We start from the raw sequence: 12,297 nt of genomic DNA on the forward strand, positions 1-12,297 counted from the left end.
CTCGGCCTAAACTTCGATGTTGTTATCAGTGGCCGTCGGCTGCTCTGGCTATTCATATAGATACCGTCATTGTTAAATTAGCGTCTATTTTGAGAGGGGCGACCGTACGTGAAGAAGTAGGACAGATCGCGGCTATGTATATACATATGTAGGATACGTTTGGTCGTTATTACGGTTGATCTCTATACACATAAACGCAATGCTGCTACAGCGGTTGGGGGACACGCTGTCTATTAGAATGAGCTGAATGCTAAGATCTGAGCCAATATTTGAGCTCCATTCAATAATCATAATCAATATAATCATGAGAATAGCTAGCTATTCAGGATCGCGGCCTCTAAATGCGTTTGTATACGTATATAGCGCGTATTACATCTACGTTGGTAATGTTAATGGATACAAATTAGCTCGAACCGAATTCAACTTGGATGACTTGGGTCTGTTCGCAAGACCAGGAAGAAGCTCATTTTACCCATCCGGGCCGAGTTCGTTCTTTGTTAAACTTGCAGCTAGAATTGCCAAACGTCACTTGCGTATTCTCAGTGTCAACGGTGACAGGGATCGCTATACTGGCTTGCACATAACCGCTACGAGCGACTGCAATACAAACAACAGCAGTTGTCCAAACGAAGGGCATCGATAGAAAAATTTGCCCTTCAATCGAAGGTCGCGTGGGTACACATGTATATGTCTGTGTGTACGCGATCTGTATGGCCCTTGACTCTCCTCTCGCTGCTTATGGAACGATGACCGCAATATCGTCGCATGATCATGAGCACGGCTGCTCTGGTAGTGCTTGCGTCGTCCTCTCATCTTTACGTTACGAGGTATGGGGCACCTTTACGTCCATTCGGCTCATTCGGCCTCCGGCTCAACAACGAACATTATCGTGGCTAGAAATTTGAACGATGGGGCTCCATTGCAACGTTATGGCGTGCCCGTCACGACTCAGCCCGAAGAGGGGGCGGGAGTTGAGTATTGAGTTTAACCTGGGACCTTTCAGTGGTAACGACGCCTTAACTGTTGAGACCTGTAAAGCTCCCGAGGAACATGCGCCCAGAACAGGCTGCACGGTCATGTATGTTGCGATCGTTTGTTCGACCGCCGTACGCGCTAGCGACTCATGCACGAAGAGATAGTTCATAGGAAACCTATTTATTCGCGCATAACACGGAGAGTCGTTACGTCCTCATATAACACGCCAATCAGTGTACGGAGAAAATATAGAAACACATTATTATGCAGTAGGTTTTCTATGCGGACGCTGGCCCGGCACAAGCAAATGAGGATAACTTATGGCAAAGCAGGCTACTATGTTCTTTGTCCTCAAAGGCGACAAGACCTTACTCTAAGCGAAACGCAATAAATAGTAGCGTACGAACAAAGAGTTACTAAATCAATCGACTTTAATTTCAACTTATTTCAGCTTGCTGGGCTTAACAACTGTGGATTTCTTCTGACCCGATGGACAAACTAAAGCTTGCTACATAGGAGAGGCTTCGACGTTACCATTACACGATGCACACTATTACAAATTATAGTTATATGTGCATAGTTGTAAAATATGATCACCCTTAAAAAAAGGGTATATTGTGCGTTATATAACAACACAAAACCTATGTCTCAACAGTTTAGCAGAACTCTTGTTAAAAGTTTGCCTTACTTAACGTGCACTTCGTTCGATCGATTGCCATTACGGATATTAATCGATCGGACAGCTTATTTGATAATCAGGCTTTGGACTGATGGATGAATGGTTCGCGTAATGTCAGCCAGATATTTTGACTATTCACTCACGGAGGGCTGAACACACCTGTAAAGGTTGGATGAGCTTAACCAGAAACAATGCAAGAAGCTGATTCGGGAACTCGGGAGAGAAAGTTTCCTCTGAACGCCGGCTTGTACTTAGGCAAGCTTTTTATGCGACCTATATTTGCGAAAGAACCTTGCCAGTAAATGTATATTAACAGACCTTCTCACGGCCAGACCGAGTAATTATTATACCACTAGTGTAACAATTATCTGTTGAGCCAGGCCTGCAGGAGAGGTTGTGAGTCATTATATGAAGCAATCTATATCTAGACGTAACTTTTACCGAAATTTACACTTGACTCCCAATAACTGAACGTTATAACCGGCGATTACGAAAGATCGCCTTCATCGCTCAGCAACGGTACGAGATATAGGCGTATCTTACATTTAGTTAAGGCTATTTCCGTTTTTAAATGGCTTCAATAGCCATGAGCTCGACAAGTGAAGCTGTTTTGAAGTCCTTGATCGGGCAGATCAAATTGTACGAACCGGCAGACCCTTTTTTAGATGTTAGTAAACTAACATATAATAAATATGTATATGTTTGATGGCTAAGCGTCATAAATAGAATGCATTTATCGGACATATTTGTGCGCAGTTTTGAAATACATGGTCATTATCTGAAACATTATCGATGCATCGTTGCCTCGCCAACGAAACGACTACGTAATAGAATTATGCCGTCGCAAACCTATACAGGCTCTCATTTCGATGGCCGAACGCTGAACGACTAAGGCTTCAAAAGCACAACAAAGGTCGATCTTTCAGGTGGAAACGGTGAGCAGTTTAGTAGAAAGTGTTAAATACATTTTATCTGGTTTTCTCTAAAGGCCTGAATGGAGCCTCCAACGCGTAAGAACGTGTAAGGGCATTATCGATACGCACCCAAATAGTACTATAGTTCTAGAATTTAGACCATATGACCTCATGCTTCTCCGTTCCTTTATACTTTTTTCATTCGAGTGTCTAAACAGAAGGTCACATTTGATACTTGTACCTACTCAACTTTTCCTTTCGAAGTAAGTAATATAATTGCGATAAATATATAGAAATGTTGATCATTCAAGCTGATCCCCAGTGATTCCAAATGCGGGAAAAACAAGAACTATACTAAATTTAATGAAGCTTATTTTCTAATGATCAGTACACACTTACATAGCGTTCTCGTTCTCGATATGCTTATCCTACTTGTGAAATCATACAAGATCTATAGATGGCGTTAGTCATATTGTGTCACATTTTGTAGTGACCGAGATTTTAGGAGGAAACTTTGTTTTCTCCTACTGTTTATAATAATAACAACAGGCAATATTAGGCCTTTAGTATGGCCGACGATGATTTTTGCCGTTTACATAATGAAACAAAATGAGAACAGAAATACGGAGTAGATCGCGTAAATGGTATTATAAATTCGAGATAAATGATTTCCACCTGTTGGAAGGCATAACGAATAGTCCCCTTATTATTACAATGAATTTTTTGACGGGCAGGTTGCTGTTATTTGGCCAGCGCAAACATGTTTATGGTATTGATGAGGCCCTTAGCATGTAGCAACTACAGTTGTATGATGCAAAACTGCTGTCCATTCCAATACGCACACCATGTATGAAAAGCACGTATGTTTCTAGCGACAATGTCGACAAGCCGTGCGACAACGCTAAGCTGCCGGACGCGACAGGTGCGTCAAGTCACAAAAAAGACTACGCGACATTCCGATCGTTTTTACAGTAAAACTATCAACTTAATACGCCCTACCCTAAACGCTACCAGTCGGTGGTAATTGCGCGATAGCTAGTCAATGCAGCGGCATAGCACAATCGTTTGGCTACCGGGGATTTTTACCTTCATTGCCTACCAATCCACTGCTCAAGCAAATAGTAAACACTGTAACAGTTTGATCATTGATAACAAGTGGCGTTATGTGAAGCGCTTCGAGACACCCACTACAACACCCACCGGTTGTTCTTTGGTCAAGTAACAACCAAGGGCACAGCCGATGCTCCCACGTTCGCGACGACACAGCCTGCGTCACTAGCAAATAGCGGTAAATCAAGACAACATGAACCAACCCTGTGGTCTGCCAGTTACCCTGACCAACTAGAAACGAACTGTTACCCTTACGAACCAGGCAACACCAGAACGACAAAGATTAGCGTTAGTAGTCTTATTATTAGTAAGAATAAATCGGTTTCAAACGACACTCGTCTAAACGTTCCAAAGTCGATCGGTCAACGGCACAATGTTTTGCAAGAGAACGTCGTTGTGGACGCTTCCGTGATTGGGTGTAGTCGTGTGTTAAGATCTTCGTCAGATCGAATATATTTCCTAGGCCAGCTACTTCGTAGGAAACAACGAGCGGTACCGGCCGCTACTCAGTAATCTTCGCTACTGTTGATACCTGTACCCGGTTTCTCAACGAGCAGTATTAAAGTTAAACGAAATACACAAAAGACTACATTAAGTAATAAGCAGCCTGCGAGTAAAGTCAGAAGGAATAAAAGTTAGAAATTCGATTGTTAAAGTTACTGCTGCTCCCCAACATGCTAGCAATACGAGAACGCATCGGTTAAGTCTGGTTTGTGGTACTCTGTACGTAGTTTGTTGTGTACTTTGGTTCGCACCTAAATATCAGCGCCGAGTCGTAGCTTAACGCACCAGACCCATATACCGCTGAGAGCGGGGCAAAATAGGCATGTTTACTCGACAGCTTCACAAGGCCGTAAATGTCCTACACAAACGAACGCGAAAAACAGATGAAGGGCCTACTGTCGATTACAGTAACGAGAAGAGCAAAAACAAACGCTCGGCAAGAGATTAAACATACATGACAGTGAGCTACGTGTAGAAGCACACACCGAAGCACGGAACAACAAAAAATAATATGTAAAAGCGTCTTGTTCGGTAGAGAAGGACTGAGCTTGGAGCAGCCGACCTCTTGATACCTTTCCCACTATTGTATTATTGGAAAAGAAAAACGAGGCAGACAAAGAGAAAAACCATTCTCAAACGCAGCGTACATATACTCGTAGTTGTTATGTTATTCTAGTATGAAATTCTTGGCCTGTAGTAATCGAGTAGGTCGTATCGGGTGTGGCGGTCTGGGCATTGTTGACGCAGACGGCTACAGGCGCAGTTCATGTGTTAACGCTCATTATTAAGTGGTCAAGCTGGATCGAGCGGATATCGCAACTGAACGTGCTGGCCGACACGCAGCTAGTACTCAGAGCTGCTACCGTTTCTGATACCTGGCTAAAGGCGACTGGTGGCGATGACCGTCACTAAACAAACCACTTTATGGATCTACAGCGAGGAGAACATACAGAACGGGCACGAAGGACCTGGCGGATATGTATACGTCAGTCCGCTACAATGATACGATACCACAACACGTTACGCGGTGTGTTACGTAGCCGCCGACAGTTCGTGGCTCTAAACCAGCGCCTTATTATACGTTCAGCTTCTTGCTGAGTGTTGGTATACGCGCAATACGAAGTAACAACGACAACAGCAACAGTTCCAGGGTGCGTATAGTTCGCACCGAAGTTGAGTGCATGAGAAAGCTGTCTGCTACTTTATGCTGTTATTTTATCTTGTTCTTGCCGACACGTAACCAAACGTAAAACGGCATCGCAAATATTTGGCATTACGGCCAGCGACGAGACTAAGTTTAGAGACAGGAGATAGCGGATACGACAGCCAAAGTGAGTACATTATAAAACCTAGCAGGACAAACAGTCAAATTTGTTCTGCCTCCCAGTTTTGCCCCACAGCGTGCTGCCCCTTAACCTGCTGCTGCACAGTAGAGTCGTTACAGTTAGCTTTGCGTCAAAAGTCACACCCGTTCTCAGCGCAATCCTTCAAACAATCTATCTATTTGGATGGTACATAGCTCGAGTGGCGGACAGTTGTCTTCGTAACAAGCCAACACGATCGGATCTAAACCACTATAGCTGATTGAAAAATGATAGGAAAACTAAATATTGCTTTGCCCTGTTGTATACCGCAGTCTTAGTCAGCTATTGCCATATATAGTAGTAGCCGAAGCACTTCTAACCGGCGACTCAGAGGGTGACTGTTCCTGTTTACTACTTTTATTCGTCATTTATTCTGGACCGCTGCTGTGAGATCCGTATGATGACATCGCACGGTCCAAGAGTGAACCAATAATAGGTGAGAAATCGGGGTAAAGAAAGAAACTCTTGTATCTATCGATAAGCTCAAAAGTCGCTTCCTGGTAAGAAGCGGTAAGTGCTCAGAGGCGCTTCCATGTCCTGTTTCGTGCTTCCCGTGAAACGCAAATGGTCAGTTGCCTCAATGTCAAAATCAGGCTAAGTATCACTAAAAAGGCTAGTGCTCATGAAATGCGTTGATAAAAATGCATCTTGCATTCTTATTCTACATAATATTAGTAACACACAATAAAATCGTAATTACTAGAGGTACGGCAAGGAAAGCTACAATGGCTCGCTTTAAAAGTCCATGACTTCCAGAGAAGTTGGAGTAGCTTTTCCCTGCTACAAAATGCCCCGCTCCACCTAATTAATGAACAATGAAATCTACGAGTTCAATTTATTCTCGATAAACCTGTGCGACGTTTGTACTTTGCAATACGGTGACACGACAGGAACAGAACTGAGAAAATGCTATCATGCATATTCTATTGCCGTCTGTTGCCAAGCACATACTGCATAGCAGCCCAGTCACACGAAGCGAGCTGACTTGCTTGTCCTTTGGCCTGTTTTCCCCGTTGATGATGAAATGATAAGTCTTAGATGTTAGTCTTACAGGGGCCACTTAGGAACGCTTCACTAGTGGATAAGCGAGCTGCTTTTCCGCCGTTTTCCCCATCGTCGGGTTTTCCCGTAAAAAAAAACCATGGCAGAGACACCGTCCGCGATTCGGATTCTAAGCGGATCGTTCGATCTTGTCTAGAATCGAGCACAGCCAAGAAAGGCAAGTCTTTCTTCCCCTCGGTTATAACTAAGCTCTTTCGCGCCTCTCTGCTTGAATCTGCCTAGAGCTAAACACACATAGCCTTGGGGACTACGGCGACGGTGGTGGCGATGACGACAACAACAATAACGCAGGGAGCCTCAATACCTCTTGAGGAAAAGGGAAGACATAATCAGAATCACAATTGTCGACCATGGTCATTTCTTCTTTCGTCTTCCCCCCATCTCGGTTCTCCGCAAAAGTTGAAAGATCTTGCTAGTTTGACCCCAGGCGATATTTACTCCTCTGCTTCGAATGAATGTCCGCAGTTCATTCCAGGAGCTTGAGTAGAGGAGTTTTGAGAGTAGAGGCGACACCGGTCATCCGCTTCCTTTTAGCGGATACCTCGGACGACCTAGCGCGTTTTGTCCACTATGAAGTCACATAGTCCCTGTGTTCATCGGCTCTTTTGACTGTCAGTTTTTCTGTTTGCAAGACTCCCAGCGATGCTTAACGTCAGCATGGGCAAGCCGATAGGCTTTAAAAGCGCTACACCCGCCGCCATGATAGGAAAGAAACGGATACGGATGGTTTCGGAGTACGCTTTGCTGTGAACTAACACATGAAAGGAGATTTTCTGATAGTAAGAAATACTGATGCCTCTATTCAATAAGCACACAGACTTGCAAGCAGGGCTGAATTCTATTGCAGAGGAAGCAGTTCGCTTCCAGGCGGTAAACTGCGAAGTCGAGGCCGATTTGGGTATTACACACAATGAGAAACGCAGCAAGCCGAAGTACTTCGTGATGAGGCTTGTTTATTAAACGGTAGAGAAAAGCTGTTAATCCACAGGCCGAACGATTTACTGCGAAATAGATTAAGGTAGAACAATACTAAACGTGTGTGTGCGGAACAACTGCATTTCCTCATATCAACTGACGCGAAGTTACGTGACCAGGCCGCCTAATCGAGGCGAATTTTCGTCTGAGATTTGTTCTTCTCATAAGGCAATCTATCAGTTCACATACAAAAGCAGTTTAGCAAAGCTGAGAAAGACAGCCTGGCTAAGGTATTAGAGTTTAGTGCCTTATGTATACCTACGCTGATGAGCATTTGTTGACAACAATATATATCGACGGCTGCCAGCGAGTACTGCATTGCCTTCCTGCTATTATATGACTGGCTTATGAGCTAGACTTTAGTCCTTGTACCAGTTGCCTGTAGTTAAGGTCATGAATATGTCACTCGTTCGGCGTGCTCCATACGACGCTCGATCTGTCCACACGTCTGACTCTCGTCGGTTCTTCGCGCGAGCTCCATTCAGCGCTTTTCAAAAATTTCCAACACCCTGCTTCAACTAAAATGCTGACTTACCAGTATTATTCCATTTTATAGCGGTACAGAACACTTACACTGGGAACGCCGACTACTTACTCATATATATGTAGGTGCGATCAAGGCTTTACGCTACGTCAATCTAATCCAAACTTTACATTACCTTTGCCTCGCCTGTTCCAGGGGCGTCTGTCTTTTTCAACGCTTAAGGTCCAGCCCAAGAGATATAATGTCCTTAAATCCGTTAAAGACATTTACTACCGCAATGTCATTCTCTAGGTTTTTTTTTTCTATTTCTAAAGAACCTACTTCCACCGATCTGAAGCACATCCTTCGTTTGTTCCCCTTGCGCTACGAGTGTTTCGTCAATACTCGTCCTACCGCGAGAGCTCCCGCTCCCTCAACAATGCTGGAACAGAGCACGATACCGGAGGCTGATGCAACGCTCACAGCGCACTCCGGTGCATCCTTAGTACCCAATTTTCCCTGCGCTTAGCGGCATGTAATAGCATATATTGAATTAAGACTCAGCAGTATTGCTAAACGTGATGCTATAAAACCTACGAGCGACTAAATGATGTGTGTCGATTCGCGCATTTGGAAACGAAATGTAGATAAAGATGGTAAGCGGAAATTGGCAGAGACAGAAAAAAAAAAGAGATGGAAATTGAGATCAAAAACGAACAGAAGCAAGGGGCGGGGTCTTCGTAATGAAGTATTCACAATGTACACATTAGCAAACAAAGAGAAACTTCAAGGGCAGCAAAGCGTCGAGGCACGGTGATAGCCTCTGAAGCAGTCACAGTGACGGCAAAAACGGAAACAATGCGGCGCGTCGAGATAGTGCCTACATCAGCACAATTTTAGCTCAGCTGGTAGCTTGACGAGAGTTAGCCGACCACGATCGCAAAGGACCACAGTATAGAAAATAGTCGCACAAGTTGGCTAGACGAAGCGTTCTTCGAAAATCTATTGCAAAAGCTTTTGCTATATTCGGACAACCTCCAAGTGCTAGCTAGAACGAGGTTGACACACATCTTGACAACATATTGACGTCGAAAGGATTCGACAAAGGTTTCGTATTTGTTAAATTTACAATAATTGTTGACAATAAACTGCTCAAAACAAGGCCGGAGACCGGTTGTTGTAATATAATTTAGTCCCCAATGAAATTTCAACCTGCTAACTCATAGAACTATTAAAACTTATCTAAGTCTATTTAAAAATCAGAATTAAATGTAAACGACCGTTGAGTCCTTAAAAAGTGTAAGCATCCTTCTACAAACATATCGTAAGCGAAAGCAAAACAGAACCGTAACAGTCGCCAATTGTTATTGTTATAATTATAATTATAGATGAAAACACCATGCATATTCCGTTTTTAGCGACAGGTGTGCCAACAAGTCACCTAAGAGGCAACTTCCAGAACCCATAAGAAGATATAGTAGAAAAGCAGTGAAGATACATCCCAGTTATCGTATCAGAACCAGCATCGACAGAACTCGCAGAAAGGTATTGCAAGAGGCAGATTGATGCTGGATAGAGAGAAGTTTGAAAAGCAAGCCTCTCTCTTAAGCTGGAGGTGAAGATTATCTGACAGGCGGATGTCCGCTGCCAGTATGTTTCGAACTGAATCAAGGGCCGCGACCGCCTAGAGATTGTCCGACGTTGTTATTCGTTGTTGTTTGCTGATCTGTTCGATCATAATTTAATTCCTTACCAAAAAAGTAGGCTTCTCTTGCAGGACGTCCTCTGATGTACGAGCGCTGTTTGTTGTCGAGGCGATGGTGAAACCCGAAAAGACGTACGGTCTTCTAATTCGTCGTCGTTGGAACCACCTTGTTTCGTCTCTAGTCCTGGTTGGCTGCAGTGCTTCAGAGCGAGTGCGATCGTGACGACGGATTCTTCGAGGTGGTGATGGTGGTTTTCGCTGTGAATATCTTCCCAATGGCCCTCCATTTAGCCATTTCCGGCGCAAACTGTGAGCACTCCCGCAGCAAATGCAGCACAGCGGAGCGGGTTCGTCGGCATCCTATGCTGGCATAGAGATTAAGGCTGACCTACGTTTGAGGTAAAGGTAAAAACCACCTCGAGAGGGTAGACAGCGATGACCTTCTCCCTTGACCCTCTGTCTACTCCTTACTCAGAACCAAGAAAAACTGTGAGAATACAATGTATACGTATACATTGACAATGATTAAGCCGGACCGATGCAGGCTAATTTATGCGGATCCAGGATGACGAACGAAATGGTGATGATCTTTGCTCCATTAGAGACTCTTGCCGAGACTTGCGACATCGAGATACAACAGGAACATATGAGCTCAGATTAGGCCGAGACTTGAGAAGTTGAACAGGGTTCGCCGTGTAGACGCTTCGAGTTATTTCAACTTCAGGTCAAATGGTTTATTTGCTGGCCGTTAAGCGCCACCTGTTATTGTATACGCACTCGCAGCTACATACGCACGCATACACACATCGTAGAGATGGGAAGATTAGCACGCATCAGGTGACGAGATAATAATTAGGTAGTTGACAAAAAGGAAATAATATGAAAAAATCCCACCAAAAATCAGGCAATCCAATCACTCTAATCAACACCAATCACCAACACACGATGAAGAATGGCAGCCACTCAGAAAAGTGAGGCTGGCTCGATCGCCTTACCTGAAACCGTTGAGAAGAAACAGAAAAAAAATCAATAAAACAAAGCAAATAAACACTGCTATAAGTAATTCAATGACAAAACCGTTTCGATTTTTGTACAAACAAACATTTACTTACTCAAATACAACAATGGGATTTAACTGTCGTTATAGATATTGAAACCTCTTTTTTTTTCATTCTTGTTGACGAAAACAAGTTAACAACAAGCGCTTATCAAATCCGTTAGATATGGAGTAAATCGTTATAGAACGTTACCCATAATCCCTATGCATCGTAGCTACTGAAAAGTGATCTAGATTTAGCTAGACTCGACTCGTTTTTAATCAGTCAGCTACATCATTATAGGCGTGATGCAACTGCGACTAAGATAGGACAAAACAGAAGAATAAAAAACAAAAAATCACGATACATTATGTGTATTGGGCGCCCCACGAACATCAGCGTTAGGAGCACACATCTAGCGACTTTTGAAACGCCAACGCTATGCAGATGCTGTGCTGCTACTAGTATTGGCTGTTTGTATCACACCTGATGCTGCTGCCACCGCTCCTATAGCAAACTGATAATAATATTGTTCATAATATTACGTCATTAATTGGGTTTTGCTGTTGTTAGTCTGATTCGGGCGAAAGCCGCCGGCGACCCCGTCGGCTCGCTATCTGATCAAAGGAAAAGATGAAACTTTAAGAACTTAGAAGACGTTTGTAGACAAACGGCTGCCAGTTGATGGGTGCTAGGTTATGCGTCAGCGTCGACGTGCTTTTCGGTTCTACTTTATTCTCTGACAAGTTTTTGCTCGTCTAGCAGCCTTCAGTAGCGATATCAAAACTGCCGCAGCACTACTATTAATATTAGTATCGTGTTCAGCTGAGCTAGCGAACAGAAAATTAAAAAAAACGGAAAGCGAGCATCCATTGAAAGTGACCGAAGAACCGGTTGCCTACCCGCCGAAAGACTGCTTCTGTAAAAGCTAGAAGCAGCTTAATCGTCTACCCCTCGAATCCTGATTGCCCCTTCTCTATTCACCTATGATATGCCGAGTTCATATATGATAAAAATGAAACTTATCAAGAACTTGTTTAAGCTTGCATTCGATAGAAGTCTTACTATTTATCCTAAACACCTATAGAGTATCGTACGAATATATGAGCAATGTCCTATAAATTGGTTGCTACGGTTACCTTATAGCTTGCGGAAATGCTGTCGCGACAGACCCCTCTGAATTCAGAAGCCCACATATTCACCTCTGAGGACCCGTGGTACAGTAACATATTGTGTACACAACCGATGCTGGGTGCTGTGGTAAATAATGCTAATGCACAGAAGTAACGTACCGTAGATCGACAGGCATTGTCTGTCGCCAACAACTGCAGAAAAATTTACAGAACTATTCTAATTGAAACGCATCCAGCTGTTGTTGTGATAGTCGGACGCGTACGGAACGAAATGGGTTCTCCGGCGCCGGTTTCGCTCTAAACAGATCACAAGGAAGAGTAGATGTTATCGTCTAGTCCTGCAGTGACGAGCGGCGTGACTGTGGTCCGCCGTTCA

General features: G+C 43.8%; 1 protein-coding gene across 4 annotated transcripts in view; it reads right to left on the reverse strand.

Moving 5' to 3' along the window:
* Window positions 1-12,297, reverse strand: part of LOC111250861 (uncharacterized) — a 101,865-nt gene that overhangs the window by 41,444 nt on the left and 48,124 nt on the right. The window contains exon 2 of one of the 4 annotated variants that reach the window (XM_086990043.1): window positions 9,800-10,534. The exons of 2 other annotated variants lie outside the window; for them this stretch is intronic. In XM_086990043.1, the coding sequence (XP_086846169.1) occupies window positions 9,800-10,038 (239 nt within the window). In that variant the 5' untranslated portion in view covers window positions 10,039-10,534. Of the gene's footprint in view, window positions 1-9,799; window positions 10,747-12,297 lie in introns of all 4 variants that reach the window. One more of the 4 variants, XM_022806763.2, reaches the window with a different exon arrangement.

This window comes from Varroa destructor, unplaced genomic scaffold (assembly GCF_002443255.2).
Source record: "Varroa destructor unplaced genomic scaffold, Vdes_3.0 BEIS01000005.1, whole genome shotgun sequence".
Lineage (NCBI taxonomy): Eukaryota > Metazoa > Arthropoda > Arachnida > Mesostigmata > Varroidae > Varroa > Varroa destructor.